This window comes from Capronia coronata (assembly GCF_000585585.1).
Source record: "Capronia coronata CBS 617.96 chromosome Unknown acBCG-supercont1.5, whole genome shotgun sequence".
Classification (NCBI taxonomy): Eukaryota; Fungi; Ascomycota; class Eurotiomycetes; order Chaetothyriales; family Herpotrichiellaceae; genus Capronia; species Capronia coronata.
The window spans coordinates 1,697,940-1,720,778 of record NW_006912897.1 but is presented as its reverse complement, the minus strand read 5'-3'; the positions used below and the strand labels follow the sequence as shown (position 1 = coordinate 1,720,778).

At 53.9% G+C, this 22,839-nt stretch overlaps 8 protein-coding genes across 8 annotated transcripts; 5 read left to right on the top strand and 3 right to left on the bottom strand.

Annotated features, from left to right (window-relative positions):
- Nucleotides 1-398: 398 nt before the first annotated feature.
- On the top strand, nucleotides 399-2,017 carry A1O1_06290 (salicylate hydroxylase; the record flags this gene model as incomplete). The annotated part of the gene is made up of 3 exons (XM_007727169.1): nucleotides 399-475; nucleotides 599-1,477; nucleotides 1,615-2,017. 3 exons carry the CDS (start codon nucleotides 399-401, stop codon nucleotides 2,015-2,017), a joined length of 1,359 nt encoding a protein of 452 aa, XP_007725359.1.
- A 1,454-nt stretch (nucleotides 2,018-3,471) lies between these two features.
- A1O1_06289 (uncharacterized protein) lies at nucleotides 3,472-5,386 on the top strand (the record flags this gene model as incomplete). The annotated part of the gene is made up of 6 exons (XM_007727168.1): nucleotides 3,472-3,542; nucleotides 3,598-3,647; nucleotides 3,704-3,949; nucleotides 4,008-4,078; nucleotides 4,131-4,769; nucleotides 4,820-5,386. The coding sequence occupies 6 exons, from the start codon at nucleotides 3,472-3,474 to the stop codon at nucleotides 5,384-5,386; spliced, it is 1,644 nt and encodes a 547-aa protein (XP_007725358.1).
- A 602-nt stretch (nucleotides 5,387-5,988) lies between these two features.
- A1O1_06288 (uncharacterized protein) lies at nucleotides 5,989-7,626 on the top strand (the record flags this gene model as incomplete). The annotated part of the gene is made up of 3 exons (XM_007727167.1): nucleotides 5,989-6,307; nucleotides 6,695-6,788; nucleotides 7,074-7,626. The coding sequence occupies 3 exons, from the start codon at nucleotides 5,989-5,991 to the stop codon at nucleotides 7,624-7,626; spliced, it is 966 nt and encodes a 321-aa protein (XP_007725357.1).
- A 1,207-nt stretch (nucleotides 7,627-8,833) lies between these two features.
- On the top strand, nucleotides 8,834-11,413 carry A1O1_06287 (uncharacterized protein; the record flags this gene model as incomplete). The annotated part of the gene is made up of 1 exon (XM_007727166.1): nucleotides 8,834-11,413. One exon carries the CDS (start codon nucleotides 8,834-8,836, stop codon nucleotides 11,411-11,413), a length of 2,580 nt encoding a protein of 859 aa, XP_007725356.1.
- Nucleotides 11,414-11,876: 463 nt separating this feature from the next.
- Nucleotides 11,877-14,897, bottom strand: A1O1_06286 (uncharacterized protein; the record flags this gene model as incomplete). Its single annotated transcript, XM_007727165.1, has 1 exon — nucleotides 11,877-14,897. The coding sequence occupies one exon, from the start codon at nucleotides 14,895-14,897 to the stop codon at nucleotides 11,877-11,879; it is 3,021 nt and encodes a 1,006-aa protein (XP_007725355.1).
- Nucleotides 14,898-15,361: 464 nt separating this feature from the next.
- On the bottom strand, nucleotides 15,362-16,200 carry A1O1_06285 (syntaxin 7; the record flags this gene model as incomplete). Its single annotated transcript, XM_007727164.1, has 2 exons — nucleotides 15,362-15,868; nucleotides 15,916-16,200. The coding sequence occupies 2 exons, from the start codon at nucleotides 16,198-16,200 to the stop codon at nucleotides 15,362-15,364; spliced, it is 792 nt and encodes a 263-aa protein (XP_007725354.1).
- Nucleotides 16,201-16,620: 420 nt separating this feature from the next.
- On the top strand, nucleotides 16,621-18,734 carry A1O1_06284 (uncharacterized protein; the record flags this gene model as incomplete). Its single annotated transcript, XM_007727163.1, has 2 exons — nucleotides 16,621-16,768; nucleotides 16,819-18,734. 2 exons carry the CDS (start codon nucleotides 16,621-16,623, stop codon nucleotides 18,732-18,734), a joined length of 2,064 nt encoding a protein of 687 aa, XP_007725353.1.
- Nucleotides 18,735-18,813: 79 nt separating this feature from the next.
- A1O1_06283 (uncharacterized protein) lies at nucleotides 18,814-22,785 on the bottom strand (the record flags this gene model as incomplete). The annotated part of the gene is made up of 1 exon (XM_007727162.1): nucleotides 18,814-22,785. One exon carries the CDS (start codon nucleotides 22,783-22,785, stop codon nucleotides 18,814-18,816), a length of 3,972 nt encoding a protein of 1,323 aa, XP_007725352.1.
- Nucleotides 22,786-22,839: the final 54 nt, after the last annotated feature.

Sequence of the window (22,839 nt, the reverse complement as noted above, 5' to 3'; positions counted from 1 at the left end):
GAATTCAAATCTGTCCCTTTAATTGCCGTGCCGACTCCTAGATTCGATAGTGACAGGGACAACTGTGAGCTGAGTCTACAGTACCCACGACCGTCCGAGAATTATATTGTTTGTAAGTTATTATTCCGTCCGAGTCGTTCACAGCACAGCTTATCGTTGCGTTGCGTTGCGTTGCGCCATTTCGAAGAAGAAAAGAAAAACCAGGGTGATCTGTGCAGTCGGCGGTTTCGAGGCTGACGAATGATATTAGCAAGCTGCGAGCCTTGTAGGATCTTGGGGTTTCTGAAGGAAGAGAAATATCTTCTCGGAAGGACCATTGCACCAGAGGAGTTGCAGCCTTCGCCTCGAGGAACATTACACGGTCGAGTCGTCTGGGCCGGACATCCTCATCTGCCGACATGGAGAACAGGACGGAAGTGAAGCGGGAGAAACAATATGCGCCCGCGAAAGTCCCATTGAAGGTCATCATTGTAGGGTTCGTGTTAAACTTCCTCCCCTGATCCGCTACGTTTCTTTGCTTTTCTCTCCTCTTCTCTTTTTTCCATTTGTTCCAACTCGGACATTCCTTTATCTAAACTTCTCTCTTGTGGGCATCTAGGGCAGGTATAGCCGGACTCGCAGCAGCGTTGTCGCTCGGGAAACGCGGCCACGATGTGCGCATCCTCGAGAGCGCGCCCGAGATCGCAGAAGTCGGAGCAGGCATCCAGGTTGCGCCGAACATGCTTCGCCTCCTGGACCGGTGGGGAGTAGGAGCCAAAGTGCGCGAAACCGGAGTCGCCCTGCAAGCGATCCACATTCTGCGTTGGGAGAAAGGAAGCCTGTTGGGGAGCGTGCCGATCAACCAGCAACACGGCGAGCAGTTCGTGGTGCACCGCGCGGACCTGCAGGGAGCTCTGCTGGAGAAGGTTCTGGCGCTGTCCAACGTGAAGCTCCAGGTCAACACGAAGGTCGGGAACGTCCGCTTCAGCCCGGCAGCCGTGGAACTGGCCGACGGGACGAGGATCGAGGCCGACGTGGTACTCGCGGCTGATGGGATCAAATCGGCCACCCGAGGCAAGATCCTGGGCGACGACACGGACGTGGCGATTCCGACCGGCGACGCCATGTTTCGCGTCGTGCTCAGCAGAGACGTGATGAGCAAGCACCCGGATCTGCTACCGTTCATTGAGGAAAAGAAGGCCATTCGCTGGGTCGGCCCAGAGAGACATATCATGGCCTACCCCGTGCGGAACCACGAGGTGTATAACATGGCCCTGGCCCACCCGGACCGCGGCCGCGTCGACGAGGGCTGGACCACGGTGACGACCAAGAAGATCCTCTTGTCGGAATACGAGGGATGGGATCCCCGATTGGTTAAGATGCTCGATCTCGTGCCGGAGGGCGACGTCCTGGAGTGGAAACTCTGCATGCACATGCCTCTGCTGCGCTGGACGGAGGGGTCTTGCGCGTTGCTTGGTGATGCGTGCCATCCTATGCTGTAAGTCCTCTTGATCTCTTCCTTGATCTTTCTTGCCTTTCTTCCTTCCCGAAGGCCGATGGGCCCGAAGGCTTAAAGATATTGGGCCGAGACGCACATCAAGGCCATTGCTGACATTGAAAATGAAATATATACAGACCATATGTCGCTCAGGGAGCAGCTCAGGGTGTGGAAGACGCCGCGTCGCTGGGCGTCGTGCTCTCTTCGATCTCCTCCAAGGAAGAAATCCCACATGCCTTGAAAGCGTACGAGACCGCCCAGAAGGCTCGCGCCGAATATATCCAGCAATCGTGTCTGACCACGCGGATTGCCCTCCATTTGCCCGACGGGCCGGAACAGCAGGCCCGAGACCTCAAGTTCAAGGCCCTGTCGTCTGGTGGTGAGAGCGATGATAAGTGGGGAGACCCGGAGATGCAGCGGTTCCTGTGGAGTTGGGATGCTGAGGCCAAAGCCGAGGAGGCGTGGAAAGGTGAGTTGTGTTTTGGCTGTCCAAGGAGGCCGTTCTGTTCTGTTGTTTGGAGGGCTGCGACTGATTCCTGATTCCTGGCTAGGTATTTCTCGAGACTCTTCTGCTCAGAGTCGACTTTGATCGCAAGGGATGATGATCTTTGGTCAGGCGGATGTGTCAAACCGATCGATCACCCGTTTGCGCATGGTATATACAGATGTCGAGGACGGGAGGCAGTCTGAAACGTTCTATCCCAGAGCTGAGTGAAGGGGGTATATATGGTGTACAGGCGAATGATTCATTTCTGCTGGACTGTTGGACACAAGCGAGCGATCGGGTCACATACAGCATATCTCTTGGTGTTTGTGTAGATGGACGTGTTACTCTACTCAATGCGCCTTTCCCCCTGGATTGACGCGTCGTTCGGTTTGTTAGCAATACATTCTTCGACTCACCCCCCACTGGCAGTCTATGATACGGGCTTTTTCGCGTCCTCAGACAGATCCTCAGTTATGAGGGACATTTGACGCCTTGCACTCACAAATGTCTTAGAGCCTCGTGACCAAGCGTGGATGGGCTGGATGCTCAGAAGCAGATGGATGCCTCATCGAATTTGATACAAGCGAACCAACGCCAGCTATTATGTACCTGGTAGCTTGGCCTCCTTGGCCGCCAGTTTCGGGGCCCAATGCAATTTCTCTCGGGATCAGGTTCGTCTCTTCTGTTCGACTTGTCCCAAGTCTCATCAGCCCTAGGTTCCAGGGATTCCACCAGCTGGTGACGCTCCACGCGAGGGTTAAAGGGTCATCAGATCTTCGCAGTCCCAGGTGTATCATTCCCGGGCCAGAGGAGATCCTAGCGCACTGGAGCTACCGATGCTATTCGGGACGTTGATCAATCCCCGGAGGCTCAGTGCATTGCGCAGTGGCAGAAGGCTTAAGGCCAACATGCCGACTGAGAAGAGAAGACCATGTCCATTCGACAATCACCATGACCCCCGCACGGCAAAAGGAAGCCTTGTTCTTGTTCGCCTGGGCGAATCTGGTCGGGGCTTGAATATTTGCCGAATATGCCAGGGGACAGACAAATCAGGCTGATCGTAGACGCCGAATGTCATGCCCCCCACAGTATCACGGCAGTGGTAATACGATGCTATCCCGCCACGGATGTTCGACCCTGTGGACTCTCGAAACCCCTTGGCCAGTGTTGTTCCCCGCTTAGGACTCCATGCAGAGGTATACCTCGCAAACACACAGACACCAGGCACCGTGGAGACCCCGCCTCGCCCCACAGACGATGGACTGGAGGATGACGGCTTAAGAAAAAATGATCTGACAAGGATTTTGTGTGGACACTGGACTATGGTCCAGGCCATGAAGAATCTGGGCGTGGGTAAAGAGGAAGATCATTGTTTTTATGAAGACGGTGGCTCCCCGAGCATATGGTTCTGTCATCCGTCAACCACGGTGTCTATACCACAAACCGCAAACTGTGCTGGCGGTAGGCTTTTCCAAGTCCCCGAGACCCCAAGCCTCCGAGTTTCACCATGCATATCCTTCCTGGTCATGATCATGAACACAGCGAACATGGCGCGCACCCACCACACCTCAAGCACAGGTATGTTGAAGTCTTGTTCAACGTCGCGGCCGTCCCCATACTGACCTGAATATAGCCATGCGCACGAGGAGGACATTCCAGGCACTGTGAACTTGAGAGCTCTAGGTAAGTCGAAGCCTTGAACGAGATCTAGAAAGTCAATCTCTGACCTTGCCATATAGAGGGAGATGACACTGGCTATGGACAGGGGCTATTTCCGGTTCCGGCCGACGACCCCAATGATCCTCTACAATGGCCCAACTACAAGAAGACCATGATCTTGATCATTTGCTCTGCATATTCGTTTCTGGGCAATTCGTCACTGTTGGGGCCTTCCGTCTACATTGGCATCTATGCCGAGTCGTTTGGAATCTCGCCAGCTACTGCATCGGGGTTGATATCATATCCCAATCTGGCTTATGGATTCGGTATGCATAGTGAAATCATGCTGCTCCTGTCACGAGGCTGCTTATCTGACCTTCTCAGGGTCTTTGGTTTTGGTTCCTGCTTACCTCAAATTCGGTCGTCGACCGGTCATGCTGTTTTCCATCATTGCTGTGAGTCTACCTCACCTCTGCGCTGGATTCGCCCGCTAACCTTCCTCCCCAGTTCGCGGCTGGACTCATTGGCGCTTCTCAATGCAATTCCTATGGTAGCCTCATGGCCGCTAGAATCGTTCATGCCTTTGGCTCCGGAGTCTGCGAGGCGCTGCCTGTGCAATTGGTCAATGACATCTTCTTCTTGCACGAACGTGGTCAGCGGTTGGGCTACTATACCGTTTGCCTCTGCCTGGGCGCCACCGGGCCCCTTTACGCCGGTTACATGCTGGCGGGAGGATATTCATGGCGACTGTTCTTTTACGTCGAATTTGCGTTTGCGTGTGTCTTGTTCATTCTCGCCTTCTTCTTTGTGGAAGAGACGTGGTACAAGCGGGACGAGATGAAGGCCCGCCTAGGGGCCGCCAGCGAGTCGTCCAACGATAACGAGAAAGCCGTCGACGCCGAACTGAGAGAGGTTTCGTCAGCACCGCCTCCTCGAAAGTCCTTCATCACAACCCTGAAACCATGGGGTGTGTATGACCGGGAGGCGCCGTCCTTCATGACCGCGCTACGCTCGTTCTCGTACTTCTTTGTGCCGTCAGTGTTCTGGGTTGTGGCGACTTACGGTATCTACATCGGCCTGGGTGCGCTGGCTTTCAACTACACCTTTCCCATCAAGATCGTTGCCCCGCCCTACAACTGGAGCCAGGTTAGCCAGCAACAGAAATCTTCCAAGGACGCTATGCTAATCCTCTCTAGACAAACTCTGGTCTGATCGCCGTCGGCAACGCGGTCGGCTACATCCTCGCTGTCCCTTTTACGACCTCGTCCGATCGACTGGCAGCGTATCTGACGAAAAAGAACAACGGCATACGCGAGGCTGAGATGCGTCTGGGGGTTCTGTTGCCAGCCCTGCTCATTGGACCTGCTGGATTGATTGTGTATGGCTACACTGCAGGACAAGACCTCCATTGGTTTGGCTACTTTGCGGGAGTGGCCATGGTCAACTGGTCGGCCTACTTCTATTTCACCTTCTCGCTCGCTTATGCCGTGGACAGCTACACGGTTAATCTGTCGGAGATGCTGATCGCCATGAACTTGGGCAAGCAGGCCATCTCGTTCGGCATGGGCTTTAAACTGCTGGACTGGATCCTCGAGACCGGCTACATCAACGTCATCGCCGGCATCTTCTGTGGAGTCCTGGCCGCCAACGATCTGGCTCTCTTGGTGTTCATGGCTTTTGGAAAGAGAATCCGCATTGCGACTAGCAAGACATGGCTGGCACGCATGCATAAAAGGACTCACGTCACAGGGGAGTCGCATTGAGATCTGCCATCGTATACAGACGGAGTCGGATGAACCCCTGATTTGAAACTCTGTGGAATCTGTTATTGACAGAGGACCATGGCATATATCAGGAGTGTCGTTGTTCTTTTGCCCACAGCAAGCACAAGCACTTGATCCGGGCATTCATCTTCAACATGGTGGGCTCCTGGGCTCTAAACAGCATTTCGTTTCCTCGTTTTGATGGGCTCCCTCCCCATCTTCATTTCATCGTCCATTGCGATGCATGGCGGACGCCGTGGCAGGGAAAGGTCAGTGAAGACTAAGTACTGTCCCAAACACAAGCACTCATTCACTTGAACTTCACTTCACTTGTCACGTTTGATCCTTATCCTCATCCTCGCGCAGCCTTTTCTTTTTTCTCGTCCTTTTCATCCCTTCTCTCTTCTACCTCGTGCAACAACTTCTCTCATCAGCCGCGACATTTGTGCTGAACGACCTGATCAATCTCCCTTGCTCAGGCTTGCTGGCTGCGCTCGCTCTTTCCCTCCTTTCATAAGACTGACCCTCCTTCACAATCCTCAACTGCGGCAGAACGCGCTTCAGCTTTCTCTCAAGTGCCCCGTCACCCTGGCAGTGCCAAAATGGCTCCAATCGCAGCGACAATGACCACCTCCATGGCTCTCTTCCTTCTGACCATCCTCGTTGCTTTCCCTGTCGTATCGGCCCATCCCAGCAACGCCACCAGTCCCAGCTTCGACATCTGCGAGTGGAAGGACGCGATGCCACTTCTGTACCATGAGTACGGCACGGTGCAATGCCCATGCCTCTTCTATCTCCTGGAGAATGGAGAGTGTGAGCGGAAGTCCTGGATCAGTGGGTGCTCCAGTTTCTGTCAGGTCCGGACGACTTTCTACCATGGCGAGGAGCAGCCGTACGTGCGTGTGCCTGTGTGTCGTGGCGGTAAGTCAAGTTCCGGTTGGCAAACAAGCAAATCATACTTCCTTGATGTCTTTTGTTTCTGGATTGAAGATTCCTGGGAAGAAAGTGATGGTCAAGCAACAGTTTCAGCACCAAAGGGCAATCAACGTTCAACATATTCGCAGGCATGGTCATCTACTTGAGTCGCCACCTTCCTCTCCTCTGGATGTTTGTTATGACGGCTTTTATAGCCTCTCCTCTATACCATTATGGCGTGCCTCAACCTTCCCTCTATACCATTTTGTCGCGAGGCTGAGGCGCGCCGTAACTCGGAATCCACCATTACCCTCTTTCGTTGTTTTCTCGCATACAACGCCCACCCCTATATTTGTGACTGGCATATAGACTGACTCTATGATATCCTGTTAGGTCTCACTTGTACTTTGTCGGAGTCTGTCCACCAGAACTACGCATGGAAGGCAAAGCTGAACTTCAACGTCAAGATTCAAGTACTTACTGCAGGGTATGTATATATCCTCCTACTAGTTCACATACACTTTGTTCTCTCAGAGGATTTATCCACTGCCCTTTTCACATTACGAATGTCTGCGAAGCGAGCAAGAGGGAAGAGAGAATAGAAAGAGAAGAACAGAAAAGAGAAGAAACATGGCTAGATGAGAGCACTGCCTCGTACCATCCTCGTCAACAATCGTTGGCGAGGTCTTCTCTATAAGATCAATGAGCAACCGCTGCCTAAGTCACTACAAGTTCTGTGATCTTCGTCTTTGCTGACTTGGTCTTACATCAGCATCACGCAAGGCTACAGCACGAAGTCCGGCATCACGCAAGGCTACAAGTTCAGCAAGACTCTCCCCGACGGCGAATGCGGCTACTTCACCTTCATCCCAATCTACAAAGGCACTTGCGGGAGCTCCACCGAGTGCTACGGCAGCCGGTGCAATGACGACTGCTACACTCAAGGCAATGTCTGCGTCGAGCAGCTGGTCGGCTACAACGCGCACGACGATATCCACGACTGGCGGCCCATCCGGGGCATCGTGGTCTTTGTCTATGTCGACTGTCTCACCTTGGCTCCACTGCCGGACGAGAAGCAAGACCCGGCGTTCAGCCAACCAGGTGTTCGGCTGCCTCGCGACTATCACCCCATGATCCGCGCGTATGAGAATCTGTGGAAGGCGTCGCTTCAAGGTCCCCTCACTGCCCAGGTCGAGACGCCTTACTGCGGAACCCGAATGCCGGTGAATGCGAGCATGTGTTTTATGGGTTGGTGTTTCTGCATGTACTGGCTAGCTATTAGTCTCACTCTTACAGCCGAGATCCGCTGGCTGGTTGACTGGTAAGTCGTAGGAGGAGAGTAGGAGAGTAGAAGTGCTTGTGAAGTATCAACGAATAGCCCCGGATTCCAGCTTTCTGCCCCGCCATTGCATCTCTGGGCATTTGCCTGCGCCCCTAGGCTGCTAAAGAGTTCTGCCCCTCCACTCCATCTCTCTAATTCCCATTATTATTGCCTGCGCCCCAAGTTTCCCGCTTCTTCTCCATTTCTACGACTCCCCCACGATTCTCCATCCCTTGGTTCCCCCCCCAGGAAAAGGCACCGACAATTGCAGTCGAGCTCAGTCACGAGCTGCCAGAGTGCCGTGCGCCTTTGGACCTCTTAAAGGAAGATGTAAGAACACCAGAAAGACTAGGTAGGATGCGAAGAGTCCAACCAGCCTGCGCCAGTTCGTCGTCTGTTCCAACTCCTCTCCTCCGCATCCTCTTCCTCTTCCCTTTCTCGATGTCCAGACCTCTCTCGCGTCTTTGCCTGCCACCTCTCATAGCCCATCCCTCTCTCTCCTGCTTTTATCTCACCCCGCGGGGATGTCGTCGGGCCCTGTTGGCTACTCCGAAACCGACCTACTCCTTCAAACCACTGTTCCTTGTCCCGCATGAAAGAAGAGAGCAGCGGTCACGATCAACGTACCAGGGATTGCTGCCACCCAATCGAAATGTCCCATCAAGAGACCACACGTCCCCGTGCCAGTGCCAGTGCCAGTCCCTCGGATAAGACCCCAGATTGTGTTCGGCCTCGCATCCGCCCTCCACTCTTTCTCCGCGAAATCTCTGGTTTTGAGATCTCCTGCTCCTCCCTCCACCTCTCCCACACTGGCATCTTCCATCTTGCGGGACGCCCTCTCCTATATTGCTCCTCCCTCCGCAAGCTGCCAAAGACCACCGCGGCCATGGTATTGAGACAGTGCACCGTATGTGGCCGCCGCTTCACCAAAACAGAACACTTCAAACGCCATGAGCGCTCTCGTACGTCTGCACTTAGCCGATCCCGCCCGAGTCCAACCTCATCGTTCGTGTCGTTGCTGACGTATACTGTTAGATACTCGAGAGCGTCCATATCCTTGTACGGTCTGTGACAAAGCATTCTCCCGCAGGTATGTCTTAGACAAACTCCCTCGCGTTGCTTTTCTTGCTTGGAGCGAGAAGTACCTTGCGTTCCACTGTGCATCATGTATCCTGACCCAATCACACAATAGCGATGTCCTGTTCCGACATATGAAATGTCACGCTCAAAAGAACGAGAAATCAACTCCGGCCAATCCGTCCTCGCGCAGAAATACCATCTCTGAAGGGGTGGCCCCTCAGCCCCCTCAGAACGTCTTTGATGTCAATTCTCCTGCTGCTGGTGCTGCAAATGGCTCCCATACTGGCATCCCGTTGATGCAGATCCTTTCGCCCTCCGACTATCTTCCACACCGAGGAAGTGAGCACAACCGGCCAAATCGACATGCTTCTATCAATGGCTCCAACCCTTTCCTTGACGGCTCGGGCAGCCAGCCACATGCCCTCAACCTGCAGCTCTCGGGCTCAAGTTGGAACCTTTCCTCCCCTGTCAACCCCATATCCAAGGACCCCCTTTCATCGCAGCACCAGCAGCAATCGCCTTCGCAGACCAGCGGCGAGGCTTCCGCCTTCGAGCCGTCGGTACCGACTCCAGGAAATCAGGCCCACACTCCGAGGTCTGATCTCGCGCCTCACCAGTTCACTGATGCTCACAACGACTGGCTTCCGCCGTCCAACCATGCAAATCAAAACAACTTCCATGATCCTTTCCAGGTGTGGTTATTCCCTTCATTAGGAGACCTGGACCAGTCTCCCGACCTTCTCCAGAACTACGGACTCGGCGATATTCAGCATCAATACCTCGAGGAAAAGGACCCGCCCAATAGAACGACTTATGATCCCGTTGATCGTACCAAAACCATTGCTAAAGTCCCCAGAGAACGCTTTTCAAGGATCCAGCGTTGCTGGGGTCGCCATCCGGCTCGCAACCATCGTATCATGCCGATCCTCTGGAAAGAGGCCGCTTCATCCGTCATGGACAATCTCTTCTCCGAAACTCCATTTGCCGCCGACGACTTTCGGACGGCCTCAAACTGGGGACTCGACACAGATTGCCGGGCTCGGTTACGCGACACCTTCCATACCCCTATCCCAGTGACTTTTCAGTCTCCCAAACTGCAAGGGCTCGTCGATCCGGCTTTGTCCCATGGAAACGAGGAGTTTCCGCCTGCTGAGATCCTGGACATTGCTTTAGGTCTCTTCTTTCGTCGATTCCATCCTACGGTTCCATTCATTCATGTTGCCACCTTCTCTGTTCGAAATACCCCAACACCTATGTTGTTCGCCATCTGTTTGATCGGACTGAGTATTCTGGGCACAACCGGTGCTACCCGGTTTGTGTCGAGAATGTTTCCCAGTTTTCTGCAACGCGTTTGCAACGACCTGTCTGCGTGTGCAGGAGGTTCTGCTCCCCCAGTGCAACAACTGGTTGTCTTCGGTACAGCACTTCTTACTCTGAACTTGTCCATTGTCACGGGCGACAAGGACTCCTTCAACAAATGTCAGATGCTGTACGTCAGTCTGACTTCGATGGCTCAGCAGAACGGTCTGTTTACGGCAGATGACGGCCAATCTCTTGATGCTGTGCTGTCTGAAATGGCTGAATCAGACGACCGGTGGAAAGCCTGGAGTCGCATTGAGTCGGCCAAGAGACTCATACTCGGCCTGTTGCTGGCTGACTCGTGGTACGCAAACCTCTTATCCAAAGCCCCCATCATCCGGTCCGAGATGGTTTGTGTATTTGCACCCTGCGATGAGGCACTATTCCAAGCCAAATCTGCCACTCAATGGCAGTCACTCCTGCGAAGTGGAGAAAGCCAAAGTGCGCCCACCTTCAGGCTCGAAGACCTACTTCAACGTGATGTGGAATCCATTGGTCGATTGGGCTACCTGGGTAGATCGTCACTGCTGGCTTTGCTTCAGATCCAGATCCTTGAGGCCTACCAGCGGCTGATGCCCACCGATCAATTGACCGTGGGCGCCTTCATTCCCTGGCACGTCTACGTTGGCGACACTCGAGCAAAGACCGTGATATCAGCCGTGCTGGCGGCGAACCGCACAGCGGGCCCGTTGTCCAAAGTCGACGACACAAACTGCGTCGTGCTCTGGCACAGTCTCTGCATCATGCTTCTGGCAGATCCTCGGCTGTTTGAACTCGCCGCCGGTCGCCACGGGGCACTTCCAGCAACTGCCGCGCTCGAGAACGTCGCCCAGTGGTCACAGACACAAGCTGCACGTCGGGCCTGCGTCCATGCAGCCCAAAACTTCAAGCTGATGTCGGAGCGCCGGGTGTCGGACAACGTGACCATCCATTCAGTCAACGCCCTTTTTGCATCGGCTCTGGTCTTGGGCTTGTATTTGTTCATGGTCACTCCAGGCTCGATATCAAGCCAGGGCGCCGCGCATGTCGAACTGGTCGAGGCTGAGCCCGACTGGATGGAGCTGCACGATCTGGGATTCGGCGCCGAGTCGCTCGAGCAGCAGTCCGAGCACAGCCTGACGGCCAACAGTGGAGACCAACCATCTTCCTCATGTATCTACCAGTTCGTCAAGCATGGTGGGAGTATCAGTCTCAACGGCGTCGTGCATCAGGGCGGGTACGAGAGCGCCAGGAGGGTCTTGTTGGATTTTGCGAACTTGATGGACGGCATTTCTGGGCGCAGGCTGGGCACGCTCACTCAGGTTTTACATATCATGAGTGATGATCTGATGAATGTCGATCCCGCCCCTTAGGCGACAATGGCTGTGTAACGGATGGAGCGACGGATTGATTTAGAAGACCTGATATAAAAGGAATATATGCATTTATTTCGTTATGTCGCGATCTGTTCTTGTTCGTCTATCTATGGCTTCGTCACCTAGTCACCACAGCGTAACCACCAAACGGCCTTGCCTTGTCTTGCCTAACATCTTCCCGAGAAGCCTCAGACTCTCAACATCACGCCCCACCCTTCCGGTCTTTTCGAAATCTCGGACAAGGCCCATCCAACGAGGAATCTTGTAGATTGCCGGAAGGCTGAGATCAGTCAGATGTCGATAGCCTCACCGGCACGCCTCGTCAACGAGATCGACTTTTTGAGTCGCTGTTGATGCCAATGACATTCCCTCTGGACATGGACGGGGCGCTCCCCAAGACATCCCTAAAAAAGAGAAGTGGGTTCAAAGAACCCATCGGACGCATCAGTCCTGATTGATCTTAGATGTCAAAATCATCGTCGTTCCATCCGAGTTTGGCATAGATGTCACCGGCCTCGTCGCCGGCACCAGTCTGGACTGTGACTGTTATGGGATGCGTTGAGACCGTTGCATCGTCTGTCCTCGTCTGGCTCCCATTCTGAGTCCCACGGGGATTGCTGTCCAACGTTAATTTATCTTGGTCGGCGTCGTCCCATGCCCCAAACCCGGCAGGGAGGGCCCGCGTTTTCCCGCCCATCACGCGATCCATCGTTTTCCCAGCTCGCTCTGGGATCTCGGGCGCATCGCGGAAGGCTTGTTCCACGCTCACTTCGGATTTCCGGACCGTCGTGAACAGAACGGGCCGGCCAGAGCGGGTGACACTAGCCGATGATAGACTTGGGGCAGAAACAGCCGAGTAGTAGTCGCCGCCGCCGTCGCGACCGCCATCACCGTTGGCCGAAGACACCAGCCGCGGCAAGTCCAGTGGGTTTGAAGTCTTGTTATGGACTCCGCGGGACGGGGTCTCGTGGATTGCAGACAGCACTGCTCGTTTCGTGGCGGACGATCTGTTGGAGGGAAGTCCCATGCTGCCGGAGCCTGAGATCCCGGGCCGCGACACCCCTTGCCGCGGTTTTGCCGTTGACGATGGAACTATCATCATGTCTTTGTCCTGCTTGTGCCCCGGGAGCGAGAGAGAAGGTATGATCGGCGGTAATTCTGGCTCGGCATGACCGTGTTCAAGGTCCTGACTGTGGCCTATATGTAAACTGCGGTCGCCGATCCTGCGAGCCCGCGGAGTCGCAGTGATCTGCACCGTCTTCGTCTTCTCGCCGCGTTTCTCCACCTCGTCCATAAACGCGCTGGCAACCGTCCCACGACTAGGCCTCCTAAGCGCTTCGATGGCGGCTTCAAGCTCGCGCTTCTGTTGCGCCAGACGGTCGAGTTTGCGGCGCTTCGCTTCATGAGCCCGGCAGTCCGCGACGAGGTCGATTTCTCGATTGCTGAAGCTCGAGGATTTGGCTAGCATGCTCATCCCGCCCCGGGACAATGGTCGCTCCGATGGCTCACGCTTCAAGGCTGGGATCACTGCATTCATGGCGCTCAAAGGGGCGGTCGCTGAGCGGGAAAGTGATGTCGGTGGCGACGCGTGTCGGTGGGCTTGGTCTTCGCTCAAAACACGTTCGAGAGTCCGTTTATCTAGCATTTGTGGTTGGCCGGGCTTGGAGTTGGCTCTTGCGAGGGAGGAAAATGAGGAGGACCTCGTCAGTGCTGTCGGAGGTGCTAGAGCCTGCTTTTGTCCCTGGTGTCGGGCCACGGGCTTCGGCCGTTTGGGCGATATTTCTGGTCCGCCGAGTTTCCGAGATAGTGACTTCACCTGCTCAGGGAGCTTTGCGGAGTAGAAGGGGAGTAGAACGTCCTTGCAGAAATCACGCAACGAGTCACTCGCTTTCGCCGCGGTGCTGCTGTTCGCCGAGTTGGTGGTGGTGCTCAATTCGTCTTGACTCACCGTATGCCATATACACAGACGATCCACTATTGTGTCTAGTTCGCCGACTAGATCGCGTTTCTTCTTGGGCTTCTGCTTCTGAGGTGTTTTGGCCAGTATAGCCGAGGGGTCCTCTTCGATAGACTCGACCTTCACCTCCGGGCCGGTAGCGGTGTCTTGGGTTTCGGACAACTTGACAATGGCGAGGTTCAATAGCATGAGCTCGAGTACCAGTAGCATCTGCATCTTAGTCTCTCTCATACGCAGGTCTGCCAGCTCTCTACGCAACTCATCTAGTAGTGAGGGGCCGTTCATGGCTGGCTTGAAGTCTCGGCCGCGCCACCACTTCTTGATGAAATCTTCTTCTTCGGGCCAGAGGCAGTCTTTGCCTAATTTCTGCTGTTGTTGCTTCTTCTTCTTCTTCCTTTTCTTCGGGACATCCTGCCCGTCTTGCTCGCTTGTGCTTGCCAAGCCCTTGACGATGCTGGACAAAGATTCCTTGTATTTCAAGTCAATCTTCTTCGTGGCGAGAATGCTTTGATCGTAGAAACCGGCCAAATCCGCAATTGCTGTCGATGGGTGGGCAGCTGAACGCACATGCGCTCGCGCCCGGCTCAGAGGGCCTTTGACGTAAAATGCCAGAGAAGTCTTGGAAGCGTAGAGATGCTCGAAATACTGATTCCGAAGGCGTTCGGGAGCACATGGCTCCTCAACCGCCGCAGCAACGTCCAGTACTCGCTCGGGTTCTTGAGCGAGCTCGTGGGCGGGTTCAGTTGCCACCTCGGTTGGTAGATGCTCACTGTGGAAAGGGTCTTCTTCTCTGATCTGTGCAGCAGGAGTGATTGGAAACAGTGCCGTTGTCGGAGATGGGACAATAACAGGTTCGAGCGTCCTGGGAGAACTGGAGGTTTGGGATGTCGTATCCTCTCCCATTAAATCCCTGGGATTCAATATTGACATTCTTGCAAGAGCTCCTCGTCGATTGGTTGGCCTTCTTGGGCTTTTGGGCGTAGGGAGGGCTGGCACGAAGCTTGAGGAAGAAGGAGCTCTCGAATGCCTTTGACCTGCTCCATCTTCTCGCTTCAGGAGATCCTCGACTCTTGCTCTCGCCACTTTTCCGATTGCAGCATCCTTACACCAGTCTTGCGATACCCAGTTGTGCAGGGCACACGCCACATAAGTGTTATTGCCCACCCTTTCTACTGCATAGAGCCCGCCATTCGGCAGTCTGCGAGCCACAAGTACGCGCTGCTCCCATTCTTGCACCGAAGAGATAGTTGCTTCGACGACAGGGCTTGGTAATGCCTGCGAGGTGTCGAGCCAAGCCAAAGGAAGACATGCTCTGGCAATAAGTGCTATCGGACAGAACGCGAGGCCTTCCTCCTCGAGTGGTAGAGATCTGGCGGTGAATGTCTCCTCCTCGAGATCACCCGCATCAATCACGTCGCTCTTCCTCTTTCTGCTGTTGCAATCTGGACCGCGTGACGTGACATTTAGACTGCTACTGGTCGCCGGCACCAGTACAGATCTCTCGGTTGGATTTCGCGGCAGCATGGCTTGCCATCATGCCTCATGAACGCAAGGATACTGAGAGTAATGAACAAGGACGAGGCAACCAAAAGAAAATGCCGATGGTAGACGTGGATTCTTACGGAGTCCAGACGCGTAGGAGACCGAGTACGGGGGATTACTTGACGTCACGCGTCTTCAGGCGACATCGGGACAAGGCTGAGTCTTGGCTTCAGCCTCGTCAGTTCAGTCATGTTACAGCCCCGTCAAAGGGTGATCGCATGCAGATGTGCAATGTATTTATTAGTATGCTGTAAGAGACGTGTCTGAGTATACAACTGCAATACGATTAACGACTTTGTCTCGAGTCAGTTTAATCCATGCTCTAGCACATCGCCCCCTGGGCCTTGATAACACAGCAATGTACCTGATGACCCCGTGTGCCATACAATCCAACCTTGTTCCCCGAGACTCAACTCCAGAAACGCCATATTCTCCAGGCTTGCCTCTCATCCCAACACAACAGCCAGGACCACAATTAACAATACAATAGCCAGGATCAACAATAGACAGCAGGCTTTGTTTCGTGCGTTTTTCTGGTACCTACTCGCACTCCTCAGCTCGACATCGGCTCCGCGTGTATCAGTCAGGGTGTTCTCAACGTTGACATCAATCGCGTCAATCAGATCACCCTGATCTCGGACGAGAGTCGCGACATCGCGGAACAACTCGTTCAACTCGCCCACCGACTGCTCGATCTGTCGAATCTCTCCTTCCCGTTCAATTATCAGGTTTTCTTGGTAGTCGACTTCATCCTGCTGAGCCAGTCGAGGTTCCTCCAATGTCTGAAGCTGTTGTTCTCCTTCCATCGAGGGTGATTGGGCTGACGCTGCTTCCTCCAGAGCAGCCTTCGAAGCTCGTTCCTTTTCTATCGCTCGTCTTTGCACAACTTGAAACTCGGACAAAGCCGATGCAAACTCGCGGGATAGTTTCTGATTCGTGTATCTTTGCGCAGGCTGTTTCCTGTCAGTGTCGAAACTCGGGAGGCTGCCAGGTGACTCACATTGAGGTCCGGCCATGCTTGCGCCCTCTTGATGCCCTCTCCAACATCCTTAAAGCCATCCCGTGTCTCTTCGAGCAAATCATGTACCCTCTCTCGAACCCTCTCGGTATCTCGTTTGGCAAGTTGATTGGACAGGCGGGAGATGTTTGATACTAGTTCGAAAAGCTTGGTAGACAATGATTCCGTGAAGTCCTGGAATTCGGGGTCATCTCTGTACTGAGGATCGTCCTGCCGCCGGGTTGTCGTCGGTTGCGACTCGAGCGAAGAGAGCCTGTCGAACGACATGACGCCTGTTGAGCAAATCGAGGACGGTGACCGCTAGAGGAATGAGTGAAAGCAGGTCTGGAGGCTAGTGAGAGTGTTGTAACGGAAGTGCGAAAGTGACTGGGCGATCATGGAAGCCTGGAATCTGGACGAACGATAGATTGAACGGGCGACTGCGACCAGCCTCCGCATGAGGGCGCACATCACGTGGATCTCCGAGTCCGGGAGAACTTGCTACTGTGGAGCATTCGGCCAGTCTCTGCAGCGACCACCAAAAAGTTTGGAGACGCAACGCGCAGCATCGACTGTTTACACACTGCAATTCATTCCTTCAACAACTTCCGTACCAGTTATATCCTCGAGCACACGCCAACTGCAGTCACGCTGGTCGATTTCTGCTGGTTGAGCATGCTTTGTTTCGATTGAACCTCTCATTCAGCTATGGCGACCCCCTCCATGGCTGTCGCTGCTGCTCCGCGGCCCTACAGAAGATTCCTCACATCTGCCCTGCATACACGGTTCGTGCATGCTGCACTCATATCTTTTCTTCTCGCCTTCAATAATGCTTTCTGGCTGGGGTCCAAGAGAGGTATGTGCCGCTCCTCTCTATCTGACTAGGAAGAATCCTGACTTTTCTAGATCTCTTCTGGTCATGGTTCCCATTTGGGCCTGCGGGGATCAGAGCCCTGCTTTTCTTCATGTCCAGCCTCTTCATCTTCATCTTGCATATAGCGACTCTCAGCATTGGCAGACAAACCACTACCTCGCCGTTTGCTACCATCCGAACGAACTTTCTCAGCATCACCGCGCTTCAAACGATGTTTTGGTATGTGGTTTCGGCGTGGTGGTTCACCGAAGCCTACGTCTGGTCGGCCCCAGATCTCGGATGGATCACAAGAGGCAGCCACAATACTCCCGACATGTTGAATGAGAGACCGATTTTTTTCCGGTTATATGCCCTAGTTACGGCGTTCGCCTACGCTGGATACCACCTTTACATCGGAAAGTCAGCGCTTGTTATTCCTGTCTCGCACCTACCTGCAACTGCGGCTGCCGAGGGGAAAAGCCCGAACACTCATCAGCTGGAACCGATACAGATACGATTACAACAGAGATTGATACCTGCGCTCTACCGAACTGGCATTGCTGCAGCTTTGTCTTTGGCGACGGCGATTGTTCTCAACACTGCTTGGCTCCGCCAGCCTCTTTGGCAGCTGCATCTCATGCTTGCAAAGCCCTTCTTTAATCTGTCACGGGCAAATGCTCAGGCTACTGGATATCCGCCCTTAGGACTATTTTTACCTCGATGTTTTGTGGCAGGCTCTTTGTTGGTCCTCACGTGGGAAATCACGTCGGTCCTGTTCTTGACCTACCTCAATCAGGAGCCTACCAAAGCTGGTTTACCACTTTCAGCTTCCAGCAGAGATCCAAATGGGACGCTGCTCAATGGTCTGAAAGCCAAGCGGGATGTTGTCAAGACCTTCGCATTTTGGGAGCTTGCCATCATTGCACAGAAACACAAGGATCGAAGAAGAGCCATATTTGAGGATATTGAGCGACCCAGTGGGCCAGTGTGGACTCAAATCTCGGAAGCAGGTTTGAAAGTTCTAAGAGAGATTCAGGACCGTATCTCTGGTCCCCCGTCTGTTGCACCACAACCTACGAACAACAGTTCTGTCAGATCCCTTCCTCACATTATTCCTGAACTGCCTGCTCAACCAATCTTCCAACCGAGCCCCAAACCCAGAAAGGCGGAGGCGATAGTTTCGAACCAATTACGACACATAGGTAATAGTGCCCATCCGTGGCACCCGCCAGTCGAGAGGACGACGAAAGCAGTGGAGACGAAGTTGCTTGAATATGCGAAGCGCCCAGGCGCAAATGATATGCCTGCTCGGAATTTGTTGGAGCAATGGAGTCTGTCTCTGCAGAGGAGCCCCGTGGGTTGGTTCTTCATCTCCACCAATGCAGCAAAGATCAATGCCGCTGTCCTCGGAACACCATTTGGCAATGCGGCTATTATAGTTGATGTGATTGACTCCATCACAAAAATGCTCGTGGCAAGTCTTTCCGAGGATACTTATGGTAAAGCCACGCCAACAGTACCAGAAGCAGTCCGAACGTTCACGAGGACGTTGCTTGTTATTGAAAATTTTGTGGCCAAAAACGACCCCGGATCAACGAGAAATATCGAGGAAGTTGAGATCATCGTTGGAAGGTTGAGGTCTGGGCTGAAGGAGTTGTTGTCAGCTTTCCAAGTTTATCTGATCGACGTTGGTCTGGGAATTTCAGATCTCAACCAAGCAAAGAAAGCAGTCCAGGCACCACCAAGAGATGAACCTAGAGAGAAGATTGCGGCACCACCCATCCGGAGACAGTTATTCTCCAATAGCGGACAGAAGACTAAGAGTGCCAATGGGCAACCCATAGCAGGTGCTCCTGACGAAAGACGCCGACTGGATGCACCTCAACAGTCATCCGAAGGTGCAAACATACCAGCGAGGAACGTAACCAGCCGGCAGTCCCAAAGAAGGGAGATGGAGCAGGTTAGATGAGTTGTACGTCGAAAAGACAAGAAGCAGTGAAGCCGAGATTATGGTCAATGCTTGACAACATCTTGATGCGTCGATCTACTTAGGACGTGAGCAATTCACTCGCAGCCCATGCCTTGACTTCCGGCGCCTCTTTCTTTTGCATTTCCTGTTGGCTGTCCCAGAAGACGCCGTCTGCTCCTGAAGGCCGACCCTCGCCATTCACATCGTAGAGATTGGCTGGCTGCATTTGATCACTTTGAGGGAGTTGCCAGACCTCGCCTCTGGCTTTGGAGCATTGCTCAGCGAGATCTTTCAAGACCTCATCGACTTTCGCAGCCTGGTCCCGCATGCCACGTCTCAACAGGCCACTGATTAGTCTCTTAACCTCGTCATGCACGCCATTAACTCTGTCGATTAATCTTGCCACGCTGGCGACAAGGTATTCCTCCTCGTACACACTCCCCTTCTTCCCGCGGGCGCGCTTCCTCTCCTCGCGTCGCTTCGTCTTAGACGTCTTTCTCGACACATTCGACGCCACGGTGCCGCCGAACTTACTAGCGTTGGACCCGTAGCGCGTGAACAAGCTCTGGCCACCAACCGTGCTTGCATCGGTGGCAGCGAGGGAAATGTTATCCGGAATATCGACCGCATTGGCATCCATAAGACTCGGATCGCCGCCATAAAAGGCCAACGGATCTTCCTCCTTTTTGCGCCGCAGTTCTTCGATCCGCGGGATCTGCGCACTTAGTTGTCCCTTGCAGTCAGCCACGAGTTCGAGAATCTCGCCGAACTTCTCGGTCAGGCCGGAATCGATGATCGTCGGCATCTCAGCCTGCAGGCCTCTCATGGCTAATATGCGTGAAGCATCGGCGAAATAGGAACCTTTGCAAAGCAGTCTGGCGGCGCCGGGGATCTCGTCGAGATAATCGGCGTGGATTGTCGCGGCGGAGCGGTAGTCGCGCGACACGTCGGCGCAAGTCGTGGCGAGGGATGATGCAAGATTGAGAAGCCGCTCACGCTCCACAGGCACGAGGGTCGCACAAGTCAACGATTCGCGCCATTTATGAGCCAGTGCGTACAGCGGATATGCTGTCTCGTAGTCACCCAAGGACTCGAACAGAGTCGCGGCTGAGGCGTGCTGGGACTGACTTGCCAGATGTTCGGCATACAGGCGAGTCGTGGGCTCCAGATGTTCTCGATCGTATTTGTACAAATCCATCGCCGTCGTGTAGAGGCCATGTTTGACCGTGTATGTGCGCACCTCATCGTGGGCTTCGAGTGCGTGCAACGATGCCAGTGCTTTGCTGTACTTTTTCAGGTGGTTGTCGATCTGGTATCGACGGCGTAGCACAGGCATCTCGTGCAGCGATTGCAAGAACGGCATGTATTCTCTGGGGTCGCGCTGGGCGTTCTGCGCCACTAGAAGCGTCAGGTCGAGATCGTATAGCGCCAGCGCGGCGTCGAAGAGCCGGTTCGCGTCCGTTAGGAAACAGAGGTGCGCGACTGCCATGTCGGCTTCTTCCTCGGAGGTCTGCCGGAGGGAAGAGACCAGTGAGAGAGCAGAGTTCAGGTCAGGTGGTCGTTTGGATACGTGGGCCGTGATGGTGTTCTGGAGGTATTGAGACGGTTTGGATGCCAGGGCTGAAATGAAGGCGTCGGCAATCTTGTTGACTTTGTTTCCCAATACGGGGTTGGAAGGCTTCTCTGGCTGGTTCGGAGGTTGAGGATGTGCGGTTAGAGTGTCTCGATAGAGCGTCTGGGTTACGTCCTCGTCTTTGATTTTGGACAAGAACTCGTCGATCCGGCTCGGTTTCTTCAGCTGGTCGATGAATTTGGGCGCATTGGCCAGGAATGTCTCCGGGTCGTAGTCGTGCAGAATGTTCATGTCGACCTGGTGTGTCTGGCATGCTAAAAAGGCGGCCAGATAGTCTTGTTGTTTGAGGTGGTGTCGGATCCCAGTCAAGACAAGCAGGCGAGGATAGATGGTTTCGAGGTTGCCACGCGGCATCTGTAGGATCAGGGCGTAGATGGAGGGGATGACCGTGACGATATTCGCGCCGCGTTCCACGTTGCGACATCTTTCGTCGATTTCGGGCGTGTCACCTGGTACCTGCATGTCTGTAGGCTCAGTCAGGTGGACGAATTTCAAGAGGTGTTGCGAAGTCGTGAAGATGAGGTGGGCCGAGGTGACAACATATGATGTGCATTCTCGGGCCAGAAGAGTATCGTTCACGTATAGACTGCCCTTGGGGCTTAGTGAGACTTTGTGATACTGGATGCTGTGTCCGTTTATAATTTCATTGGATGCGCCACCTGGGACTGTAAAGAGGGAACTGTTTGGTTGGGAACCGCTCAGCCGAACTTGATCAAGACTATGAGGGTCGGACACTGAAAGAGTAGCGTTTTGGCTTGGATCGGTGCAGAAGAGGGTCTCGAAGAAGGTGTCGATGAGCAAATTCTGAGATCCCTGGGGTGTCGAAACGTCTTCAAAGGTTGCGGTGGATGGGTCATTGCCCCATTCCAATTTGTGGCAGGTTGCCCCGACGTTCGCCTGGGCAGGGGCTAGGAGGAACACCTCGTCGGCCTTTTGCGTGACCTGGGTGTATCGAAGACTCTGAGACGAGTCTCCTGCGCGCGGAAGTGCAATGGAATAGTTCTGGACTTGCGTCGTGAATCTGGCCTCGCCTTTTGGAGTCGACCGAGTGACCCATTGGCACAACTCAATAGTGTCTGTCGTTAAGACCGTGACTTTGTGTCCGTCTTGACTGACGGCCGAATCAACAATATTGGAGGTGAAAGAGATTTCGCAGAAAGACATGGGCGGAGGGACACCAGCCTGTTTGAACGGGGTGAGCTTCAATGTCTTGCCGTCAATAACACTGACAATCCCATGGTCGTCTGGAGGGACAGTGCTTCCACGGGCCACAGTGGACTGGAAGGTCAGATCCAACAAGTATTCATGAGCTCCAAATGACACTCTCAGCGGTGACTCCGGATGCCAGCGCAAGGGAGCCTTGCTCTGGTGCGACCCAAGCTGAACCTCCTGCTTAAGGTAGTAGTGGTAGTTGCCCATGGTCCAGAATTGTACCCTGTCCTTGAATGTAACAGCCAGTACGCTTGAGTCACTGTTCCATGTCAGAGTAACGTCGGATGCCCAGCTATCCATTTCATCTTTTGTCAATCTGAGATCGAACTGGCCATGTCGAAGGCCATTCCTCTCGAGAAAGATGACCTCTATCCTGTTGTCTGACCGCTTAATCCCTGCAATCAGATTTCCAAACGGTCTCCAACTCAACGCAGATTCCATTCCATCAACAGGCTCACTTGCACTGTCCAGTACAGCCTCGCGAGAGAAGACTCTAATGGCTCGGCGGTGGCCTGGGACAATGCTGTTGATGGCCACGTATTGACCGTCACCTCGCCAGCTGACTGTAACTTTGCCATTTTCACATGGACTTGGTTTTCCTTCATCGACAGTCTCGGGCATCGTAGGATCGCGCATTGCTTTGGCCCTTTTGCCTTGGAATTGAGTCTCCTTTTTGCCCCAGCCAACCGAGACATGCTTAGAAACTTTCAGGTCCTCTGGGGAGAGTGTGGCTTCGTTGAGCGGCTCAAAGTTCCTGCTCATCAACACTAGAGTATCTGCTCGGGTGACAATAGCCAGGAGTTCCTCGTCTGGAGCCCAAGCAGCGGCACAGATACCAACATCAACACTCCCGACAATTTCGATCTTTTCTTGGTCCGGAGAGGGATCTTCACGGACGACCACAACATCGCCGCCCGCCAGGACAAGGCAAGATGTCGCAATGTCAGTGAAATGCTGCAGAAGCAGGATTTCGTCGCAGTCGAGGTCCGGCAGGGGACAAGGAGCATCCCATGATGTTATGCTTGCAAAATCGTCGCCGGAGGACAGAGAAGGATTCCTCCGTTTCAACTCGATGATGGGCTGTGTTGGGGTAGGCCCAAAGGCACAAATTACCGTGTCGTTCCCAGCATCCCAGGCCGTCGCGGTCAACGGCAACTCGTTCTTCAGCCTCGTTTCATGATATGCAATCGTCTTGAGGTTCCTCATCGTGGTTAGGAGCCACCATGACCCAGGTAGTGGTCGCAATTTGGGCTTTGGCGT